Source organism: Drosophila eugracilis, unplaced genomic scaffold, assembly GCF_018153835.1.
Source record: "Drosophila eugracilis isolate 14026-0451.02 unplaced genomic scaffold, ASM1815383v1 contig_367, whole genome shotgun sequence".
Taxonomy (NCBI): Eukaryota; Metazoa; Arthropoda; class Insecta; order Diptera; family Drosophilidae; genus Drosophila; species Drosophila eugracilis.
In genome coordinates this window covers 435,287-458,394 of record NW_024573224.1, presented here as the reverse complement: position 1 = coordinate 458,394, position 23,108 = coordinate 435,287, and the positions used below count along the sequence as shown (strand labels likewise).

Sequence of the window (23,108 nt, the reverse complement as noted above, 5' to 3'; positions counted from 1 at the left end):
TTTTCACTGCTTTTGTTTTATGTTCTTCTTTTTTTATATCTTATTTAGTTAATTACATCAGCTTTCTTTGCCATTTTGAATAAAAATAGTATTAGAAATATCGTTTTAATATTGTAATGGTTTAATATTAAACTCAAAGTTTGTTTCTATGAATTTTTTGCCTAAAATTTTATTCAGTTTATAAACTCTTTATTTAAATTTATTATCATTTTTCGCTTATCCTTTATTTTAATTATTAATCATTAAATTTAATTTAACTTCCTACATTTTTATATATTTTATCTTGAAACTCTCCAATTTAGTTTTAAAACCGATCACTATTTCGAAGCTCAGGATGAGATGCGCGAGGACAACTGGCTGCCGCCGATGGCGAATAGTAAATGACAAGTTTGCTTGCCACTTGTCCTGGCGATAGTCGGGGCACACTATTTGCGACTAGTTGCCACTCGCTTGGTGAGTTATTAAAAAGCCAACAACTGACAACTGACAACGACAACGGAACGCACTTTGAATATTTTCCGAGGACACGAAGGACGCGTTGTTCGTTGTCTTCGGGGCACGCAGCTCAACGGAGTTCGGAGCTAAACGAAACCGCACGCAACGTGCAACAGCCGCCAACTGATGGGCTTCATCTGCCATTGCCAGGCACTCACCCACACACAGATGCCCCAAAGTATACTCACACACACATACACACACACTAATATACACACAGATACTCGGCATTTTTGTTGATAACAGTTTTCGAATTTCGAAATTCGCGTCGTCAGCTGCTGCGGCTTCTGTTTTTCCTGCCTCTGCTGCCTTTGCCCGCTGCTGCTGTGTCGCCTTTTTTGTATACAAACAGTGGCCAAGCATCCTCTGGGTCCCACCACCCACAGTAGGCAACCAACCCGCCCGCCATCAGTAACACTCACAGCGGCAACCACGTTCACCATGTTGCATGTTCGGTGGGTGCTAACGCATGCGCCACAGAGTAGGCAACACTTTTTACACAGTGTAAATCATTGGATAAGACAGCGTGTTTGGTTCATAATTTAAGAAAATATACGATTATGTATAGAATACAGAATATAATTTATTTTATAAATAGCTATTTTTTAGAGTTTTGAACATTATGCACAGAGTTTTTACAAAGGTTGTAATTTAATGCTTAACTACATTAAAATTTGTTGAATTGCGGCAACGAGTTGGATGAGTGATATTTACCTCTCAAATTTTCTAATGATTTTTACGTATTAAGAAATTGTAACAATTTTAACTCTTATATAAAGTAATGAGTATCTTCTTAGTCGTAAGCTTTACTAATCACTTACAGCCAGATGTCTTGACTGCTTGGTCCGCATCAACGTAATCAACGCAACCTCGACGCTGCGTGGAAGCTTCTTTCGTTGTTATCTTTATTGTCCTGCAACATTTCGACAGCAGTTGTTGTGGCAGAAGAGGGGGGAGCTGGGTGTTGTTACTGGTGGGTGTCATGACATAAATTAGTCACATTTGACTTGGACGTCCCTTAACCTTAAGTCGGTTAAGTTGAATTCCCACCCATCGGCCAATTCCAGAGCTGGTCGCCGACTAAAGTTCACGTGTCCAGCCATGGTCGCTAATGAATTATGGCCAAGTTTTTAATTAAGCTCTTTATGGCGTGGTCAAGGCGTTTTGGCCTCGATTACTCCCGTTTATTTTCGTATTCCCATGTTATAGCTTTCTCTTTTTTTTAGCGGATGATAGTTGCAGATAAGTCTGAATTATGATTAGATTATGTTTTTATTTTGGATGCTATTAAGGCTGTAAATTATTATTAATTTCTTAAATTACTGTTTAAATTAGAAAAAGTATGTAAAATGATTTTTAAATTGCTAAAATAGTTTCTCGTTTAATTAAAAAACCACCGTTTTATTTTGGCAAAAGACCAAAACATGATTATCAGCCATTGTCCTTGACCTAAGAATTCCCCCAAATATTTTTCGTTATTTCAGTGCCCACAGAGATAAGCCAGTGAGTGTGTGCAATGCTATGACCATAACAGTTATACACTGTAACTGTAAATGTGTCCTTGTATTTGTGTGACAATTGTCGCTGCAGGAAATTACAAAACTAACTGAAAATCGGTGGACAGAGTGAAACAAGTGAGCTAAATGCAAGCCAAAATGATTTACAGTTATGTGGCAAGGATAAAGTTATAAACATAAAAGCTGGCACTTTTCATGTTGTTTTTGTTGTTGTGGCATTGTGTCTGTTATCAATGGATGTTTATCAAGGACACAAAGAGCAAATCGCTTCAAAGACATTCAAAGCAGACGAGCTGTAAACAAGAGTGTGAGGAAGAGAAAATGAGATGGGAAAGAAATAATATTATTAATGTCCTTTGACCTTGGAAAGCACAAGGAAAGTTAAATGCAGCGCCACCTGGCGACAGAATGGTTCTACTTTAATGGTAAAAATATTTATGTTTTTTTTTAAAAGGCGCGTACATTCTTAAATATTTCTTAACATTTTCGATTGCAAAATAAAAGAAAAAGAAATCGAACTCAAATGATATTGAAATATTTGCGTCACTCCATTGACCCAATTATTGTCGCCCCATCTCTTTCTTTTGATGTATACCCCACTCTTTCTATTGGTAAATGATTGCCTGTTCTTCACACATTTCAATTAATAAACATAAAAACGAAAGCTTCGAGTGAAAGAAAGGGAATCGAAAGAAGAAATTGCGTGTCCATCCTGCAGTTTTAATTGAGGTTAAGTGAGCGGACATTAAATTGTTTATAGAGCAAGGTTACGACTAAATGTTCAAATTTCTGTGAAATATGTCTTTTAATGCGAAAACTGAGTGAAATTCAAGGTGACTCTGACGATGGGCTATTAATGGTTAATGTAGACAACAGGATTTGGTTCAAGGTGAGACTAAGTTTCATTTTAAAAATCTTTAGCAAATATTGTAAGAATACTTTATTCTGATTTTTCCAGTTTAAAAAAATCAGTATTTCCCTCCTAGTAAGCCTGAAAATGGTCCAAATTTAGAATGTTATACCTCCCTGGGCTCGAAATTTAATCTATTTCAACTTTTAATCGATGTGCATCCAAAAATATGAAATTTAATTTTTGGCCATTTTTGCAAAAAAAGACGATGGTACCCCTTATAAAAAATGCAAAAATTGTTCAAAAATTATTTTTCCAATTTCGGGTTGACAGTCAAATAGGTCGTTAATGGGGTTCGTTAGCTGCACAAAACTGTCTTTACTTCAGCTGTATGACTTGTTTTGACTATTTTATGGACTAAAAACCAAAAAAATAAATAGCGAATTCTCTAAAAAATTGTTTTCTTATTTTTCCAGTTTAAAAAAATCAGTATTTCCCTCCTAGTAAGCCTGAAAATGGTCCAAATTTGGAATGTTATACCTCCCTGAGCTCGAAATTTAATCTATTTCAACTTTTAATCGATGTGCATCCAAAAATATGAAATTTAATTTTTGGCCATTTTTGGAAAAAAAGACGATGGTACCCCTTATAAAAAATGCAAAAATTGTTCAAAAATTATTTTTCCAATTTCGGGTTGACAGTCAAATAGGTCGTTAATGGGGTTCGTTAGCTGCACAAAACTGTCTTTACTTCAGCTGTATGACTTGTTTTGACTATTTTATGGACTAAAAACCAAAAAAAGAAATAGCGAATTTTCTAAAAAATTGTTTTCTTATTTTTCCAGTTTAAAAAAATCAGTATTTCCCTCCTAGTAAGCCTGAAAATGGTCCAAATTTGGAATGTTATACCTCCCTGAGCTCGAAATTTAATCTATTTCATCTTTTAATCGATGTGCATCCAAAAATATGAAATTTAATTTTTGGCCATTTTTGGAAAAAATGACGATGGTACCCCTTATAAAAAATGCAAAAATTGCTCAAAAATTATTTTTCCAATTTCGGGTTGACAGTCAAATAGGTCGTTAATGGGGTTCGTTAGGTGCACAAAACTGTCTTTACTTCAGCTGTATGACTTGTTTTGACTATTTTATGGACTAAAAACCAAAAAAAGAAATAGCGAATTCTCTAAAAAATTGTTTTCTTATTTTTCCAGTTTAAAAAAATCAGTATTTCCCTCCTAGTAAGCCTGAAAATGGTCCAAATTTGGAATGTTATACCTCCCTGAGCTCGAAATTTAATCTATTTCAACTTTTAATCGATGTGCATCCAAAAATATGAAATTTAATTTTTGGCCATTTTTGGAAAAAATGACGATGGTACCCCTTATAAAAAATGCAAAAATTGCTCAAAAATTATTTTTCCAATTTCGGGTTGACAGTCAAATAGGTCGTTAATGGGGTTCGTTAGCTGCACAAAACTGTCTTTACTTCAGCTGTATGACTTGTTTTGACTATTTTATGGACTAAAAACCAAAAAAATATAGCGAATTCTCTAAAAAATTGTTTTCTGATTTTTCCAGTTTAAAAAAAATCAGTATTTTCCTCATAGTAAGCCTGAAAATGGTCCAAATTTGGAATGTTATACCTCCCTGAGCTCGAAATTTAATCTATTTCAACTTTTAATCGATGTGCATCCAAAAATATGAAATTTAATTTTTGGCCATTTTTGGAAAAAAAGACGATGGTACCCCTTATAAAAATGCAAAAATTGCTCAAAAATTATTTTTCCAATTTCGGGTTGACAGTCAAATAGGTCGTTAATGGGGTTCGTTAGCTGCACAAAACTGTCTTTACTTCAGCTGTATGACTTGTTGCGACTATTTTATGGACTAAAAACCAAAAAAAGAAATAGCGAATTTTCTAAAAAATTGTTTTCTTATTTTTCCAGTTTAAAAAAATCAGTATTTCCCTCCTAGTAAGCCTGAAAATGGTCCAAATTTGGAATGTTATACCTCCCTGAGCTCGAAATTTAATCTATTTCAACTTTTAATCGATGTGCATCCAAAAATATGAAATTTAATTTTTGGCCATTTTTGGAAAAAAAGACGATGGTACCCCTTATAAAAAATGCAAAAATTGCTCAAAAATTATTTTTCCAATTTCGGGTTGACAGTCAAATAGGTCGTTAATGGGGTTCGTTAGCTGCACAAAACTGTCTTTACTTCAGCTGTATGACTTGTTTTGACTATTTTATGGACTAAAAACCAAAAAAATATAGCGAATTCTCTAAAAAATTGTTTTCTTATTTTTCCAGTTTAAAAAAATCAGTATTTCCCTCATAGTAAGCCTGAAAATGGTCCAAATTTGGAATGTTATACCTCCCTGAGCTCGAAATTTAATCTATTTCAACTTTTAATCGATGTGCATCCAAAAATACAAAATTTAATTTTTGGCCATTTTTGCAAAAAAAAGACGATGGTACCCCTTATAAAAAATGCAAAAATTGCTCAAAAATTATTTTTCCAAGTTCGGGTTGACAGTTAAAAAGGTCGTTAATGGGGTTCGTTAGCTGCACAAAACTGTCTTTACTTCAGCTGTACGACTTGTTTTGACTATTTTATGGACTAAAAACCAAAAAAATATAGCGAATTCTCTAAAAAATTGTTTTCTTATTTTTCCAGTTTAAAAAAATCAGTATTTCCCTCCTAGTAAGCCTGAAAATGGTCCAAATTTGGAATGTTATACCTCCCTGAGCTCGAAATTTAATCTATTTCAACTTTTAATCGATGTGCATCCAAAAATATGAAATTTAATTTTTGGCCATTTTTGGAAAAAAAGACGATGGTACCCCTTATAAAAAATGCAAAAATTGCTCAAAAATTATTTTTCCAATTTCGGGTTGACAGTCAAATAGGTCGTTAATGGGGTTCGTTAGCTGCACAAAACTGTCTTTACTTCAGCTGTACGACTTGTTTTGACTATTTTATGGACTAAAAACCAAAAAAATATAGCGAATTCTCCAAAAAATTGTTTTCTTATTTTTCCAGTTTAAAAAAATCAGTATTTCCCTCCTAGTAAGCCTGAAAATGGTCCAAATTTGGAATGTTATACCTCCCTGAGCTCGAAATTTAATCTATTTCAACTTTTAATCGATGTGCATCCAAAAATATGAAATTTAATTTTTGGCCATTTTTGGAAAAAAGACGATGGTACCCTTATAAAAAATGCAAAAAATTGCTCAAAAATTATTTTTCCAATTTCGGGTTGACAGTCAAATAGGTCGTTAATGGGGTTCGTCAGCTGCACAAAACTGTCTTTACTTCAGCTGTACGACTTGTTTTGACTATTTTATGGACTAAAAACCAAAAAAATATAGCGAATTCTCCAAAAAATTGTTTTCTTATTTTTCCAGTTTAAAAAAATCAGTATTTCCCTCCTAGTAAGCCTGAAAATGGTCCAAATTTGGAATGTTATACCTCCCTGAGCTCGAAATTTAATCTATTTCAACTTTTAATCGATGTGCATCCAAAAATATGAAATTTAATTTTTGGCCATTTTTGGAAAAAAGACGATGGTACCCTTATAAAAAATGCAAAAATTGCTCAAAAATTATTTTTCCAATTTCGGGTTGACAGTCAAATAGGTCGTTAATGGGGTTCGTTAGCTGCACAAAACTGTCTTTACTTCAGCTGTATGACTTGTTTTGACTATTTTATGGACTAAAAACCAAAAAAATAAGCGAATTCTCTAAAAAATTGTTTTCTTATTTTTCCAGTTTAAAAAAATCAGTATTTCCCTCCTAGTAAGCCTGAAAATGGTCCAAATTTGGAATGTTATACCTCCCTGAGCTCGAAATTTAATCTATTTCAACTTTTTAATCGATGTGCATCCAAAAATATGAAATTTAATTTTTGGCCATTTTTTGGAAAAAAAGACGATGGTACCCCCTTATAAAAAATGCAAAAATTGCTCAAAAAATTATTTTTCCAATTTCGGGTTGACAGTCAAATAGGTCGTTAATGGGGTTCGTTAGCTGCACAAAACTGTCTTTACTTCAGCTGTATGACTTGTTTTGACTATTTTATGGACTAAAAACCAAAAAAAGAAATAGCGAATTTTCTAAAAAATTGTTTTCTTATTTTTCCAGTTTAAAAAAATCAGTATTTCCCTCCTAGTAAGCCTGAAAATGGTCCAAATTTGGAATGTTATACCTCCCTGAGCTCGAAATTTAATCTATTTCATATTTTAATCGATGTGCATCCAAAAATATGAAATTTAATTTTTGGCCATTTTTGGAAAAAAAGACGATGGTACCCCTTATAAAAAATGCAAAAATTGCTCAAAAATTATTTTTCCAATTTCAGGTTGACAGTCAAATAGTTCGTTAATGGCGTTCGTCAGCTGCACAAAACTGTCTTTAATTTGGCTGTATGACTTGTTTTGACTATTTTATGGATTGAAAACCGAAGAAAATATAGCAAATTTTTTTAAAAAAAAAAAGTGTACTCTATTTTTTTAGTTAAAAAAATCAGTATTTTCTTAGCATAAAAATTGTCCAAATAGTTACACTTACTTTAAACTTATAGAATAATTTCTTTTGAAAATTTGGATATTCACGATTTAAATTTCCCGCCTTAAGATGCACTCTGCTAAATTTTAGTTGCAGTTGGCAATGATGCTTACGTTATTAGCTTACGTTATTCGACATTTAACAAATAAGACTGACACGCTCTTGAATAATAATGTTGTATTTAGTTCTTCTTTGTTTAATTTAGGATTATCTTAAATATTGTTTAACTTTCAAATAATCTTTTCCTCTTAGTTAAGTGTTAAATGTATTTAACTACTCAACTACAATAATATTTGAATTTTTCTTTGGTATATTTGACCGCCTCTCACACGGTCACTCCCTTCACCTGGTCGCTCTCTCGCTCTTTCTCCTTTCGCTCTCACAGCATTTCTCTCTGCGCAAACTCCCACTCTGCGGTGCAACAACAACAAGAACTCACCCGGGTGCCCGTGGATTTTCTTTTTTGTTTTCGAATTCTTTTTCAGTTATTCGTTTTTTTTCGTGTGGCCAACAACAGCTAGTGCGCTGTGGCTCTAAGGTGATTTGATTTTCGAGATCGGGGAACTATATCAATTTTACAGCTGTGCGCGTGCCGAAATCCAAATTACTCCCACACATACGCACACCCACATCCATACACAATTACAAACAAACAACGTTATCAGCGGTATTTTGTTGGTTGCATTTTGCAATTGGCGCCAAGCGGACGCCTTGGAAACATACAACTTGGACTTTTCACACCTACATGTGTGCCCGCTGGAAAAGTGATAAACGCGAAACATAAACAAAAAGGCGGTGATAAGCGTAATAGGCCTTATCAATGCGCCGGCCGCATGAAAATAAAAAATACCTACATATATATTAATTCAAATTCCTGGCGCTTTCTACCTCTCTCTTTCCCTCTCGACCACCTTAGAGTGCAGCAAAAACAAAATTATCAAGTTTAAAACTTGTTGAGCGGGTTAAATACAACAACAACAACAAAAAGAAAAAACGTTTATTAAAAAAACAATAACAAAAAGGGGCGCAAGAAGCAAACTATACCAACAATGGTGAACAATTTTTAATGCTCTCACTCTCTCAGCAGCACTGCCACTGACCTTTATTTGACTTTTAGCTGCCGCTCTGGCAATGAAAAAAAATATCTCTGCCTGCCACAAACACTCACACACAGTCACAGAAACGCACGTACACTTAAGGTCTCTCAGCTGCTTGCTGTTGTGGTTCTTGTTCTTGTTGTTCCTGAAGTTGCGTTGCAGCAGTGCGTGTGTGTTTGTGTGTGCAGGTGCAAGCGAGATAGCAGTAAGGCCTTAATTTTCACCTCTTTCTTCTCAATTGAATAAATAAATTATCAAGTGTAAGAAGTCGTCAATTATTCAATTAACAGAACCTGTGCCAAAAGGTTTTCCTCACTTTTACTTTTCTCGCCGCCTTCGTTTGTCAAGTGTTTTTAAACAATATTCTGAGTGAAAAGTGTGAAGTGTGAAGGGGACAAGTGCAGTTGAGTGATAATTATAGAGATCACTCTCTTCTTCTTATCCGGATATAACGCCCTCTAGTGTAGGAGAAAGGGAATGACGTCCTGGCAATATGTTTAGATACATTTGATGTTAAAATAGATGCTTTCTAACCGATATCTCCAAAAAATTTTTGAGTTATAAAACATAAATCAGTATTACAAAATGTGACCTTTGAAAGTATTCTGGGTGGGGCGTACAAAGGTGGTCCCAAATGATTTGAGTGAAAAAATTTATTTACAAATTGTGCTCAAAAATGAGGAAATCTTCTGATCAGAAATTAAACCCAAATGAAAAACTCATAAATCATTTTTAAATTGATTTTTCATAAAGATCAAAGTTTGTTAAAGTTATTATCATTTCTCTACCTCTAATGTAGTAAAAGTTTAAACTTGAAAAGTTAAACTATAATGTATTATATCAACACAGATAAGATATTTAGTGGGTGTGTTAAATGCTTTTATAGTCTTGAAATTCATTGAAGTTAATTGAACAAAGAGTGTTAGTTCAATATATTTTATGGTGCCCAGAAATTCGTTGTCAGTCAAGGTCATTCTGGACAATATCCAATTAAAAAATTACACACCCCAGTGTACTTATGACTTAGTCTTTAAGTGACGAAAATATGCCCGCAGTAAATGAAGTAATAGTAAATAAATTTAGAGACAATGTTTGGTAAATATCATAAAGTTTTCAAATTCATTTAAATACTTTTTGTCCCTAAAACTGTACTAAATCAGCATCTGGCGCTTACAGCGCCTTTTCCTCTCAGCTACGCTGACAATGAAAACATTTGCCAAAAATTTTCTTGTATACATATAGAGCGGAAAATTGGCAAACTCATCTTTGCTCGATGATGTCGAACATTTCCGACATCCGAAAATAGACCTTTGGTTTATGGACAGCACAGCGTGTGTCCATCTATAGTTAGTACCTATAGAATATGGCATATATAGAATAATGTACATAAATGACCGACTGTCAGGGACATGGTCGATGTCGCATAGCTGTGTCTTATCAGCCCATAAACTGCACCGATGCAATTGCATTCTCCTGATAGTGGATCGATCGCACCTCGCTGCATGGTGATGCAACAAGTGCCGGCGTGTAGTGACAATGACCAGCCCAACAACGACGGTCGATGCACGGAGAGAAACTAGTTTGTCTTGTATTAAAATCTGTTTTAAAACATAGAAAATTCAATGATAGTTAGTGGACCAACTAAAGGTTATCTTGGCTTTCTTGAAGGTCTTTTATTTTTGTAAGATTTAATTTGGTTTTACTTTTTAAGACAGTTAAAAATCATAGTTTTTATTAGAAAATATAAAATTTTGTCAAATATACGAGTGTAAGGCGATAAGGAATCCCAGCTTGTAATATGGGTCAAGCCGGTGGCTAAATTTAGTTGACACTATCAGTCCGCAACGAGAGCCTCAGCGGAGAGGTTCAGCTATAGATCAGCGGCGCTTAGATTAAAGCATTACCGCCAGCATATCAAGAAGATGCGCAGACAGCAGTCCTATCGTTTCGAGGACAATGAGTCCACCTCCTATGCCCTGAGGGTGGGGATTATAAATGGAAAAAATCTGAAAGGAATATATATACAAAAACTAATCATTATCATTTCTCATTGACTTCCAGATGAATCGTCGCTTTTCAAGAGTGGAGTCCGGGGCGGACCTAAAGGATTACTTTGATCGTGGTGACATTGCCTCCCGGGAGAATCGCTGGAACTTTGAGGTAGCATGGGAGGTGGCCAACAAGGTCGGTGGCATTTACACGGTGATCCGGTCGAAGGCCTACGTGTCCACCGAGGAGATGGGTGAGCAGCTGTGCATGATGGGTCCCTATAAGGAGCACTGTGCCCGCACTGAGATGGAGGAGATGGAATTCCCCAGGGGAAACCCACTATTAGATGCTGTGAACTCCTTGCGTTCGAGAGGCTACAAAATCCACACTGGTCGCTGGTTGGTTGATGGAAATCCCCAGTTAATTCTTTTTGATATTGGATCCGCCGCCTGGAAGTTGGATCAGTTCAAATCGGAGATGTGGGAGAAATGCCATATTGGAGTACCTCATTTGGATATCGAGACCAACGATGCCATTATCCTAGGCTTTATGATTGCCGAGTTCCTGGAGGAGTTCCGTAACTTTGCCGTGACTTACTCACAGAACAACGAACTGAGCGCCCCGAGGATTGTGGCCCATTTCCATGAGTGGCAAGCTGGCGTGGCTCTCATTGTTCTGCGCACTCGTCTGGTGGAGATTGCCACTGTTTTCACCACCCACGCGACATTGTTGGGTCGTTATTTGTGCGCCGGCAACACTGATTTCTATAATAATCTAGATAAGTTTGCCGTCGACGAGGAGGCGGGCAAGCGGCAAATCTACCATCGTTATTGCCTGGAACGAGGTGCCACCCATTTGGCTCACGTGTTCACCACTGTCTCAGAGATTACGGGATATGAGGCAGAGCATCTGCTGAAGCGCAAGCCGGACATCATCACACCGAACGGTTTGAATGTCAAGAAGTTCTCGGCCATCCACGAATTCCAGAATTTGCACGCCGTCGCCAAGGAGAAGATCAATGAATTTGTACGGGGACACTTCTACGGGTGAGTTTGGATTAAGAACTTTAAGTACATAAAAGATTTAAGCTATGTTAAATGTTAATACTTACTAAAATAACAGGGGAGATAGTATTTTCTATATTCAATGTTATGCGGAAATGTTTTCCATATTCCATGTAGAATTCTACACCCTTGAATAAAGGTTAATCGATCCAAACATGACAATCTATAATCTACATGCATGATTAGAAGTATGATTATATGATTTCAAATTAATAGCAATTCAATGCTAGCATGGGACTTCACTGATGTACTAACTATTGGTAATCGATTATTTAGCAATTATTAACATTTTAATAGATTTGGTGATAGCTATGAAATGTTAGCCTGGAATCAGATTTGAACAAACCTTAAGGTGCGATTTTTAGCACCTAACATATTTTAATATAACTTAATAATATTTTTATCCCTTTCTCTTTCTATAGCCACATTGACTTTGATTTGGACAAGACCCTGTACTTCTTCATCGCCGGTCGCTATGAGTTCGGAAACAAGGGAGCCGACATCTTCATCGAGGCATTGGCTCGCTTGAATGCTATGTTGAAGCACGAGAAGCCGGACACCACGGTGGTGGCCTTCCTTATCTTCCCCACCAAGACGAACAACTTCAACGTGGACTCCCTCCGAGGACATGCCGTGATCAAGCAGCTGCGAGACACAATCAACAACGTGCAACAGGCGGTGGGCAAGCGGATGTTCGATACCTGCCTGAAGGGCAACATCCCCAGTGCCGATGATTTGCTCCAAAAGGAAGATCTGGTAAAGATCAAGCGTTGTATGTTTGCCATGCAGCGTGATTCTATGCCACCAGTTACCACGCACAATGTGGCAGATGATTGGAACGATCCGGTGCTGTCCTCCATTCGTCGTTGCCACCTGTTCAACTCCCGGCACGATCGTGTCAAGATGGTCTTCCATCCGGAGTTCCTAACGTCCACGAACCCTCTGTTCGGCATTGATTACGAGGAGTTTGTCCGTGGCTGCCACTTGGGTGTCTTCCCCTCGTACTACGAACCATGGGGTTACACTCCCGCTGAATGTACGGTGATGGGAATTCCCAGCGTGACCACCAATCTGTCTGGTTTCGGTTGCTTCATGGAGGAGCACATCAGTGACCCTAAGTCCTATGGCATCTACATTGTGGATCGTCGCTATATTGGGTTGGAGAACAGTGTTCAGCAGCTGTCCAGCTTTATGATGGATTTCTCCCGGCTGAATCGCCGTCAGCGCATCATCCAGCGTAATCGCACGGAGCGGTTGAGCGATCTTCTCGACTGGCGTACCCTGGGCATTGTTAGTATTTCCGTTCCGTACTTTTTTTTTTTTACTAATTTTGACTATTAACCATTGTAATTGACTTTTGCAGTACTACAGACAGGCCAGGGTTAAGGCCCTGCAAGCTGTTTACCCAGACTATGTGGATGAGCTGACCCTCTATGGATCGAAAAACAATTTGATCTTCTCGCGACCGCACAGCGAACCACCTAGCCCAACTTCATCGCGTAAGTGGGATGATGAAGATGATACAGATCGCTAGATATATATCTATATATCTATATCGCTATTTAAAATATACTTCAAGCATTCCAATGTTTCAATGCATTCTTAAGTTCTGCATTTTGTCATAATTTTGCAAGAAAAGTTGTTGATTTTTTGATCGTTTTGGTAAATTTTCGAATAAAACAGCTGTTGGACATTCCATTTTGTACTTTTAACTTTCTCAGTTCCCAGCAGCTGTGCTTAAATACGAGTTTATGTCTCTAAAATAAATTATTTTAAATGTTTACTTTGAGATGAATCTTAAAGATTGTAATGTAAAACAGGTCTAAAAGTAAGCAGCGATTTATTTAAATTTGACGTTTGCATGAGCCAATTTATATTACATATACCTGATAAGGATCTAACAAAAATCATTGAATACTTTTAGACGATTTAAATATTGCAATGCTGCAATGAGAAGTTTACAACTACAAAAGCAAAACTAAGAATGCCGAATTAGAATATTTTAGTTACTAGCCGATCTTGTTAAAAATACTATCAATCAGATACTCGTATAAACACTATCTAATATAATCCCTAATTCCAGGTCACACCACACCAGCTCCATCGGTGCACGGCTCTGATGACGAGGACTCTGTGGATGAGGAAACCGAACTCAAGGAACTGGGCATCAAGTAGAGGTCTTTGCCAAACTGACAGCCCCTAAGATTGTAGCGAACAAACCAACTAAAAGTCAACACACGCGCAATATTACCATAAGTTGTAGTAGTCTCTTGTTCCAACACTGTTCATCGAGAAGGGTGGAGGGGGAGTTAGCCCCGCCCAGAAGCCTACGAAACTATTTACCTGCAAATTGCAAATGCCAGAACAAAAATGTTTTCACATCCAATCAAAAAAAAAAAAGAAAGAAGAAAAATATTAACATTATGTATGTGCCCAGATCGCAAGCGTAAGCATTCGAGCAGGACGAATCCAGATTTTATTAAACGTTGTTTAGTCTTTAAGGAGAACGAGGTCTCCCCGCCCTGTCACCCTGCTCCATAACCTGCCTATCAAATAAATCGTTATTTAAAGTACACTCATTTTGCCTACTTGTGGTTACTTACTGCACTTCAAAGCTGATAAGTTATCGGGATTATATAAGAAATGAGCAACCTCTAATTGCTGCTACACGAAAATGTTAATGCGACTATATCGTAAATTAATAAGGCAGCTAATAAAAAATTACCTTGTCATCGATATTAAATAGTCTGATTGAGCTTTAAGGTATTTTATATACTCTTATTACAAATATTGAAATTACTATAGCCCCCTGAAAAACGCTTTTTAAACATTTAAAACCATAATTAAGTTTTTGAAAAAATTCCTTTATTCGGTAGAATATTACACACAAATGGCGAGTTTGGTAGTAGTTTCATAATGTTAACTATTTGTTTAACCAAAAAATACTAATAGATATTGAGGCGAAAGGTTTTTGGAAAATCTCAAGAGTTTGTTGGTGGCTTAGATCAGATCAATTTTCGCGATTGCGTTTACTGTAAGCGGAACGCACAAAGTTGTGACGGTTTTGGCGGCGCCTCCTTCGCTGGACTGGAACATTGTATTCTTCTGACTCCTCAGTATCTATCGTTGGTTTATCCACATGAGCAGGCGTTCCTTGTTCCTTGGCATTTAAGCAGTTTTCAATGTTATCATCGTCACATATAATCCAACCATCATCCCCAGATCCCGCGATGGTGTTATCCACAATATTATCAACTTTACCATTATTATTTCCATAGCTACTTCCGTCATTGTTACCATTATTATTATTTAGGCCTGGATAATTTCCAAAGCTTGGATATGGCATATAAGGATTGTACATGTAAGGAGCATTGAACATGGGCATCATAGGCGCTCCGTAGCCCTGGAAACAACCTGCACATTGGGCCGGAAGACCATTTTGCAGAATATAACCATAGGGATAGTTGAGACACTGCTGGCAGGTGGTGCGTTTCACCCGTGGAGGCTCAATTGGAGCTCCATTTTGTCCAGGATTTTGGCCACAAGTAAAGTAAGGCCAACTGATGCCAAAGTATTTACACTGCGTTCCTTCGTTGGACTTCTTTCGATGCGATCTCCTCCTCCTTGGCACATATTCGATGGTCTCATGACATTTGTCAGAATCCTCAGCGTCACATTGGACCACTCTTTTGGCCAACATCACTCTAGCCTGACATTTCTCGCCACAAACCCGCTGACGGCTCTTTTCCCTGCAATCATGTCCACCATCACTCTCACACTCTCGATCCAAACGCACCACATAGCAACAGGATCCTCGATCAGTATAGCCCAATCCAAAGCGTCCTCCAACCTGTGAGACATTCTGATTCACCTTAATGTTGACCTCATTTCGATTCTGGATTTGATGTTCGATTATGTTGTTGATCTCGTTGGTCAGGCGAATGATGTTCGTGGTGTTAATGGGTGCTTGTGGTAGTGCCACTAAATCCGTATCGTTAATGCCCTGAACCATCAGTGGATTATCGTAGAGTTCCGGACAGACAGGACACTCCTCTTCGCAGGATTGTTTGCCATCGCAAACATTCAGGCAATTATCCCTGTTCGCCTGACATTCCTCGTAGTCCCGCAGAGTTGGCTGATCGTAGTTCTGAAGAGGAGTGTGCACCACTATCGTGTTGTTCTTAAGCTGAGTCTCGTCAGCATGGCCAAAGGTCAGCAGGTGAAGCAGGCCAACCAACGCCCACAAGAGCAGCTGCAAGGGGAATTTCATGATCAATCTTAGTTTTATATAGAATTTTATGTTTTTAAAATAGAGGAAGTACCTATAAATATTTTTCTATTTCCTAATTGAAGATAAGATTAGGTTTGAAAGTATTTTTAAACATCTCATAATTTTCTTGGCAGTAACAGAAAAAAGTAAACAACGTCAAAATATGAGTCAATCATTTTCAGTGAAATATTTTTTTAAATTAAAATTATCTTTATAGCATGTACCCTTCTTTAAAATGTTATTAACCTACCCAATTAGTTACTTTCTTTATTTACCAAATACTTTGAGGAACCAAAAAAAAATCAATAACTTGTGATGTTATCTTCCATATTAATAGGCCCATCAAATTCGCTACCATCTGACAATCAAGCAAATTTCATAACAATCGCCTGATAACAGAAACTGCCTTGAATTCTTTTTCTTTTTTTTCTTTTTGGCAATGGTTTAGTCACTATTGCTGCCATATGCTGGCTCTTTGAACAAAAATTCCAATTAGCATTAAATGTAATAGAAATTCTGTGACTTCGGTGATCCCGGCTGTTTATTACTCACCTTGGAATGCGGCATTATCGAATGTTTGTCGGTTTCTTCGGTTCGCTTCGATTTTATTGTACGTCCGCTGGTGCGAAAAGTGGAGTCACAACTGCAATGGTTGAGTGTTGGCTATGGCCACCACCCACCCACCTACCTATCCCCTTGCCTACCCTTTGAAGATAAGGTAAGATAACATTATCAAAGAATTGATTGCTGCCGAAGCTTTCACTCAATTTCTAGCCGAAAATCACTCGGAATGCGAAGGTTCAAAATGCTGCAAAATTATTAGCACATGAGAATGATAATCGGTTGATAAGGTTTTAGACCAATGCATTGCTTTTTTAGTAAATAAATACTTAGTTTAACCTAATTAAATAACCTTTATAATATATATATATATATAATATATCCGCTTGCCAAACCTCGCACTCACAATTTGATTGGCATGGCCTTTGGAATGTTCCAATATGACACCATATTTCCTATCAACACTTTGCCCTATGACGTCAAGTTATCAACCTATTACTGTCAAAAAAGTAAACAGTTTAGAAAGGTTTTGAGCAGATTAAAATATCAACTAGGTTGAAATACACTAAACTGAAGAGTTACTTTTAGTTTTTATTGTAGTTCTTTGAAGTCTTGTTGTTGTCTTGGAAGTGATCGAGAATGCAGCGCCGTATCTTTAGGTGATATCATAACATACTTCGATGTTTAATTAGCAGTTTATGTTATTGACTAAGTGATTAAACTAATAAAAGTTTATTGTGAGTTGTCAGAAACTTAATTTTCATATAAAATAACATTTATTTTCCAAAAAATATTACTTAAGTCACAAAGCAATGACTTGGTTTAACCAAATTTGGTTTGGTTTACTATTTAATAGTTTAATTTTACGAAGATGGGAACCATCCATCATCCGCTCGGCAGCCGATTTGACCAGGAAACTGGGAGCAGTACTGACTCTGGTCATAATAGGCGCAGTTGTGGCTGCTGCACTTGTAGGAGTAACAGTACGAGGAGCAGGTGGAAAAGTCACCCATCGCACAGCCGCTACAGTCGTAGTCTTAAAAGAGAAATGAAAAAAGCAATTCAAGTTAGTGATTAATGCCAAACGATCGTTATGAGTAACATACTCGAAGCCTGCTGGCAGATGCCTCCGTTGGATTGACAACCCTGACCCACCCAATTAGGTGGCATGACCAACATCTGGTTGTTAGCCTGGGTCCAGGTAGTTACTGATGGCGGGGCAAGGACCACTTTGTTAGCACTGCAGAAGGATCCACACTGCTGCTGAGTCCTGCTGAAGCACTTGTAGGCAAACTGATCGACTGGGCTGGTGCAAATCCTTGGTGCCACCACATTGCAGCAGGGTCCTGAAGGCAGCTGCGGTGCGACTACCACTTTCTCTTCCTCCTCCTCCTCCTCTTCCTCGGAAGTTTGTCCTTGGATTGCAATGGAGGCATTGACCTCGACATTGTTGACATTGGTGAAAGTTTGGGGCAGACCTCCAGATTTCTGGTAGGCATTGTTCTCTATGTAAATGGTGCCGACATCAATGGGGCTGGGCTTAGAGCACCTGATTCCCGTCCAAACATATCCTGCAGGACAACGAGCCTTAATGCAGCGTCCTTCGTTGTATATTTCATATCTTCCACAATAGAGTAGGCGGCAGGCACCTTTGACCAGGATTGTTCCTTGCGGACAGCGGATTATTGGAGCCGGTGGGGGAGTAGGGACTGGGATTGGTTCAGGGCGAAGTGTGGTAATTGGTGAGGATGTGGGTGGTGGATAGGGTGACGGAGTTGGTTGAGGGGCGGGTGGGGTTTCAGGGGCAGGTGTTGTAACAGGAGTGATAATTGGTGGAGAAGTCGGGCAAGGAGCTGGATTAGGACAGTTTGAGGGGCAATTAGTATTGCACGAATTGGGACAATTATTGGGACACTCCGTGGTTTGATTGCAATTACTTGAAGGTGGACAACCAGTTGGAGTACCGGGAACCACTATGGGATTTAGAGGTGCATTGGGACAAGGAGGAGTAGCAGGAACCACTATGGGATTTAGAGGAGCATTGGGACAAGCAGGAGTAGCCGGAACCACTATGGGTTTCAAAGGGGTATTGGGACACAGCGGATTAACCGGATCAACTATAGGGTTTAAAGGTGTATTGGGAGAAGTAGGAGTAGACGGATTCTCTGCAGGTTTTTGAGGAGAACTGGGATCCACAATAGGATTTAAGGGAGTGTTTGGACACAGCGGCTTCACTGGATCCACTATGGGGTTTAAGGGCGTATTTGGACAGAGTGGCTTAGCTGGATCCACTGTTGGAGGCACAGGAGCGTTGGGACATCCAGGAGTACCAGTAACAACCACAGGATTGCCAGAATTGCAAGGAATCCCTGTCTGACCACCACAATAGCCATTATATACATTCACAATAACCGGACTGCAAGCGCCATTGGCATAGACCTGACCTGGAATTTTAAAAATAGCAATGATAGACCAAAAGATGAAAGTATTTCCAGTCGAACTTACCATTCTGGCAGGGATTTGGTATAGAATTAGTGATAACCTCAGCGGGAAATAGTCCCAGGCAGATTAATAGCAGCACCGGCTGCAGCAGCCAGGAACACACTTTCTGATCAGACATGCCGATTCGAACTAAACCCGGCTTACGGATTACAGATCAGGAACAGCTGAAACTCGTCGGGCTATAGCCCAAGCGACCTTCACCGTTATCTGTGGCGTGCCGAGAAGGTTATCACGGCGCTAGCAATTATGCTTCCCATTCAGAATCAGAATCCCAGTGAGCTCATCGCCGGATCGACGCTTCGATTAGTCTCTCTTTAAGTGCGGACAGCCGTGCATCGCGAATCTCGGTTCCTGTTTCCCGGGATCCGGAAATCAAGCATTATGATTACTAAATCGCTGAGATCGGTTCTGGTCGTCTGCCTGATCATCAATGCAATCTGTGGAAATGCTCAAACGGATAACGTGGTAGGGAAAAGTGGTTAAGTTTAATGATTGATTAACGATATTTATGCAAACTGATTTTCCATAGGGCATGGCTTGTCCCCCGGGTTACCAGTATGTCAATGGACTGTGCTATAGCTCGTCATCTTGTCCCGAAGGTAAGAACTCTCTCGCTGATCCACAATCGCGTTGTTCTTAAAATAATTACGTATACGCATTGTTGTTTAAAATTATCAGCAATTTCGAGCGGCTATTATTAAATATAATCAAAGGTTTTTAAGATTGTTTTTAAATGTCAAGCAAAATAAACAAATTGTTGTGTATTGCAAACACTAATTTCTTTTTCAACTGTTTTTAATTATAATTTTTGTAATCTTTTATTAGGATACTACTTAAACGTAGATGGAAAATGCAACCCACAGACTAACGTAAAGTGTCCTGCTGGTAAGGATAAAACGTATTTAATTATGATCTTTATTAAAATTTTTAGCTATGTGTGTTAATCATGTGGTCTTCATTTTATAAATATTGGTTAAGTTTTTAATAAATGTTTTAATATTTATTATAATTTTAATATCTTCTTAGGGTACTTCCTTAGTACTGATAATTTGTGCTACCGGACAAATCCACTGCCTTGTCCATTTGAAACAACAACAACAACAACAACGGAACCAACTACTACAACAACGGAACTAACTACTACTACAACGGAACCAACTACTACAACAACAGAGCCAACAACAACTACTACAACAGAACCAACAACAACCACTACTACAGAACCCACAACTACCACTACGACGACAACAACAACAGAGCCCACAACTACTACTACAACAACCACAACAACAGAGCCCACAACTACTACTACAACAACCACAACAACAGAACCCACTACAACAACAACGACGACATCCACAACAGAACCACCCACAACAACCACTGAACCACTTCCACCAGTTCTGCCACCCGAGGAACTGGGTCGCTGTCCACCTGGCTCGCTTTTCTTCGACTCGCAATGCCGGAAAATCGTTTGTTCGGAGGGTGAATATTACGCCGGACGTTGTATATCATCTGCCTGTCCACCGGGAACTGTTTGGTTTGGAAAACGCTGCCAGGAACCGGGATATATCACCACAATTCTGGAGATCGGCAATGTGATCCACAATGAGCACAAGTACGCTGTGACCAGTGAAAATATAAATCGTGTCGAGTACATAACAGCCGCACCTTATGATCCCGATAAGGATAAGAGCTATGACTTCAGTACTCCCGAAAGTGTACCAGATAATATTGTAGCCCCAGCCACAACTACAACGACAACAACAAGACGTCCTTGGATATATCCAACTTGGAGCCCAACCACGGAACAGTCGGTGATCAATGAAGCATTTCCGGGTAGAAATCCTCCATCGGGCTGTTGTTTTGTAAAGAGTCCTCGGATCTGCATCAACTATGCTCCCAACTGGGTGTGCTCGAGCAAGGAAAAGAAGTTCTGCGACACGAGGGTCTGTACAGCGCCTGTGGTTTATCTCAAACCCCCCAAAATAGTCCATGGGGAAAATCCAAAGAGGGTAGTGATGCCACCAAATCCTCCACTTTTGGCCTGCAGTACTCCACAGTGCAAGGAGAGCGGTGAGTCTGTTTTGTATATAAAAACTAAAAAATTTAAATATAAATATATAGAACCAATTTAAAAAATTCATAAACTTTGCTTAATTTCCACAGAGGTATTGGATTGCTCCGGTTGCAAGGATAATCAGCGGGACAAGTGCTCGCCGGGATGCTATAGCTATTATTGTCCCAACGGAAGCTGCGCCTTTATGAACACCCAGGACTTTTGCGAAATATATCCAGGCGAGTTTGGTTGCAATCCGAAAGACGGATGTATCTGGGATTGGTGCACTAAGAAGTGCTACTAGCTAAATCAATTGTGAACTTTAATAATTTAAATAAACAATATAACCAATATATATTTGTTAAAATTACAAGAAGTAAAATTGTCCATACAGCTTGTTTATTATTTTGAAAGGTATTACTATATAATTTTGATTTCGAAATTTGAATTTAAAACTCATCGATAATATTAACTATCGATAAATAGCCAAGGCACACACCCACTTTGACTTATCAAGTGCACAGCCCCAACTTGGCCCTACTCTCTTTCATTCGGCACTCTCTCTCTCTCTAAGCTATGATAGTCCGATAATCGATAACAAATGGTAGCCGCTCCAGCTGTTGTCGCCAGTCTCATTTTGTTTTTGCATCGCGAGCGGAACGGTTGTCGGATCGGATTCGAATTGGAAACGGAAATAGCGGTCTAGCGGAGAGCGGGCCTTTCTGCCTTTCGGTGTGCTTTTGAAAAAAAGTTTGTTTGAAAAAAAAGTGTAAAGAAAGCGGCGCCGCCAATTCGTTTGCGAGTGTACGTGTGTGTGTGATTGTGTTTTTGTGTCTTTGCAATTACAAAAAGAAGCAGCCCCAAAAAGCAACAACAAAGTGTCGGCTCTGACGGCGGTAACAGCGGCGTAGCAGAGCAGTAGCAGCGTAGCGGCATCAGCAGCGACGTCCAGTGCATTTTTGTGCAAACTAATTGTTGTTGCGAGAGGTACGCTATACTTATATACATAGGTGGGTGTGTGCGTGAATGGGTGGGTGTTAGTTGCAGGTGTGTGCGTGTGATTTGATTTGCTTTACTTTTTGTTGTGGCTTTGTTTTGTCAACTTTTCATCAAGCAATAAAGATAAAATGAAAGGAATTTGAAAGAGAAAATATACCTAACAAAACAAATATACAAAAAATATTTAAATTATTATATGTTTTAAACCAAAAAAAAAAAAATAATATACATTAAATAAAAATGAAAATATATAAACGAAATAATTAAAGAAAACCCAAAACTAAACAAACCAAAAACAAAAGAAAACACAAAATTCAAATTAAACAAACAAAGGGGAGTGCAAAAGCAAAATAAACGAAAAATCATATTTAATAAACCGCATAGGGCTGTTGTATAAGCATTTGTTTACATAGTGCAAAAACTCATAAATTGTACAATTCTCTGTCTCTGTCTCTATCTCTGTCTCTCTTTCTCTTTCTTCTCGCTGTGGCTTGTGTTAATTGAAAAAAAAATCAACAAACTTCCTGTTTTTTTTTTCAAGTCTCCCTCTCTTTTCCGCACTTTTCATAACTGTTGCCGCAGACAACAAGAGTATTATTGTGGCAGTACCGCCCTCCCGTTCTCTCTCCTTATCCCTTTCTCCCGCCCACAAACTCTCTCTCTGAAAAGGGAAGCGAATATGTGTATGTGTTTGTGTGTGTGTGTGTGTTGGCAAGAAAGTTTTGTATTTGCTTTTGTGATTTCTGCTTGCTGTTTGATATTTGCCAGAAGTGCGGGCGTTGAAGTTTTTAGTGCAACATTTCTCTGCTCCAGCGGGAGCTTTTATAATATGTGTGTGTGCTATTATTAAAACCCCCAACGTTCACACACACACACACTCATATACCCGTATGTATATGTATGTATGTGCATGGGGCAAAAAACTATGAACGTGTGTATGTGTGCGAGGCGTTGGCGTTCTGACCAAAAGAGGAAGAAGATAAAGTAGCGGTAAAGGGTAAAAAGGAATTGGAGAGAAAGAGAGTGGGAAGGATACTTAGTAAATAAATCAGATAAAATAAATTGTATAACCATCTGGGAAATCAACCAAATCAGCGGAAGTTAGTAGATTAAAAGATAAAATGTTTTAGAATTATC

At 38.3% G+C, this 23,108-nt stretch overlaps 5 protein-coding genes across 8 annotated transcripts in view; 3 read left to right on the top strand and 2 right to left on the bottom strand.

Moving 5' to 3' along the window:
• The first annotated feature begins 7,893 nt into the window (after positions 1 to 7,893).
• On the top strand, positions 7,894 to 14,155 carry LOC108116169 (glycogen [starch] synthase). Of its 2 annotated transcripts, none has more exons than XM_017227906.2 (5): positions 7,894 to 7,968; positions 10,589 to 11,562; positions 12,003 to 12,870; positions 12,944 to 13,079; positions 13,664 to 14,155. In XM_017227906.2, exons 2-5 carry the CDS (start codon positions 10,589 to 10,591, stop codon positions 13,753 to 13,755), a joined length of 2,070 nt encoding a protein of 689 aa, XP_017083395.1. In that variant the 5' UTR covers positions 7,894 to 7,968; the 3' UTR covers positions 13,756 to 14,155. The 2 variants fall into 2 exon arrangements, with proteins under 2 accessions (XP_017083395.1, XP_017083394.1); XM_017227905.2 differs by lacking the exon at positions 7,894 to 7,968 and adding an exon at positions 10,368 to 10,509.
• Positions 14,156 to 14,423: 268 nt separating this feature from the next.
• LOC108116170 lies at positions 14,424 to 16,509 on the bottom strand. The gene is made up of 2 exons (XM_017227908.2): positions 16,403 to 16,509; positions 14,424 to 15,832 (listed from the first exon to the last, which is right to left on the bottom strand). The coding sequence occupies exons 1-2, from the start codon at positions 16,415 to 16,417 to the stop codon at positions 14,591 to 14,593; spliced, it is 1,257 nt and encodes a 418-aa protein (XP_017083397.2). The 5' UTR covers positions 16,418 to 16,509; the 3' UTR covers positions 14,424 to 14,590.
• Positions 16,510 to 17,168: 659 nt separating this feature from the next.
• LOC108116180 (leucine-rich repeat extensin-like protein 5) lies at positions 17,169 to 19,115 on the bottom strand. The gene is made up of 3 exons (XM_017227921.2): positions 18,917 to 19,115; positions 17,518 to 18,855; positions 17,169 to 17,447 (listed from the first exon to the last, which is right to left on the bottom strand). Exons 1-3 carry the CDS (start codon positions 19,029 to 19,031, stop codon positions 17,275 to 17,277), a joined length of 1,626 nt encoding a protein of 541 aa, XP_017083410.2. The 5' UTR covers positions 19,032 to 19,115; the 3' UTR covers positions 17,169 to 17,274.
• An 87-nt stretch (positions 19,116 to 19,202) lies between these two features.
• On the top strand, positions 19,203 to 21,348 carry LOC108116152 (mucin-2). The gene is made up of 5 exons (XM_041818770.1): positions 19,203 to 19,378; positions 19,443 to 19,512; positions 19,739 to 19,798; positions 19,940 to 20,989; positions 21,083 to 21,348. Exons 1-5 carry the CDS (start codon positions 19,295 to 19,297, stop codon positions 21,274 to 21,276), a joined length of 1,458 nt encoding a protein of 485 aa, XP_041674704.1. The 5' UTR covers positions 19,203 to 19,294; the 3' UTR covers positions 21,277 to 21,348.
• Positions 21,349 to 21,620: 272 nt separating this feature from the next.
• Positions 21,621 to 23,108, top strand: part of LOC108116168 — a 32,663-nt gene continuing 31,175 nt past the window's right edge. For 2 of the 3 annotated variants that reach the window (XM_041818661.1, XM_041818659.1), the window contains exon 1: positions 21,621 to 21,959. The gene's annotated coding sequence lies outside the window, so the exon portion shown is untranslated. Of the gene's footprint in view, positions 21,983 to 23,108 lie in introns of all 3 variants that reach the window. The other variant, XM_041818660.1, reaches the window with a different exon arrangement.

What these genes read in the sequence shown, in the direction of transcription:
- LOC108116169 (XM_017227905.2), top strand. Translation starts at nt 10,450, where the DNA reads ATGCGCAGACAGCAGTCCTATCGTTTCGAGGACAATGAGTCCACCTCC. An exon ending in CCACCTCCTATGCCCTGAGG is followed by an intron (nt 10,510 to 10,588) that starts GTGGGGATTATA and finishes ATTGACTTCCAG; the next exon opens with ATGAATCGTCGCTTTTCAAG. An exon ending in ACCTAGCCCAACTTCATCGC is followed by an intron (nt 13,080 to 13,663) that starts GTAAGTGGGATG and finishes CCCTAATTCCAG; the next exon opens with GTCACACCACACCAGCTCCA.
- LOC108116180 (XM_017227921.2), bottom strand. Translation starts at nt 19,031, where the DNA reads ATGTCTGATCAGAAAGTGTGTTCCTGGCTGCTGCAGCCGGTGCTGCTA. An exon ending in ACCAAATCCCTGCCAGAATG is followed by an intron (nt 18,856 to 18,916) that starts GTAAGTTCGACT and finishes TTAAAATTCCAG; the next exon opens with GTCAGGTCTATGCCAATGGC. An exon ending in CATCTGCCAGCAGGCTTCGA is followed by an intron (nt 17,448 to 17,517) that starts GTATGTTACTCA and finishes TTCTCTTTTAAG; the next exon opens with ACTACGACTGTAGCGGCTGT.
- LOC108116152 (XM_041818770.1), top strand. Translation starts at nt 19,295, where the DNA reads ATGATTACTAAATCGCTGAGATCGGTTCTGGTCGTCTGCCTGATCATC. An exon ending in CTCGTCATCTTGTCCCGAAG is followed by an intron (nt 19,513 to 19,738) that starts GTAAGAACTCTC and finishes ATCTTTTATTAG; the next exon opens with GATACTACTTAAACGTAGAT. An exon ending in TCCACAGTGCAAGGAGAGCG is followed by an intron (nt 20,990 to 21,082) that starts GTGAGTCTGTTT and finishes TAATTTCCACAG; the next exon opens with AGGTATTGGATTGCTCCGGT.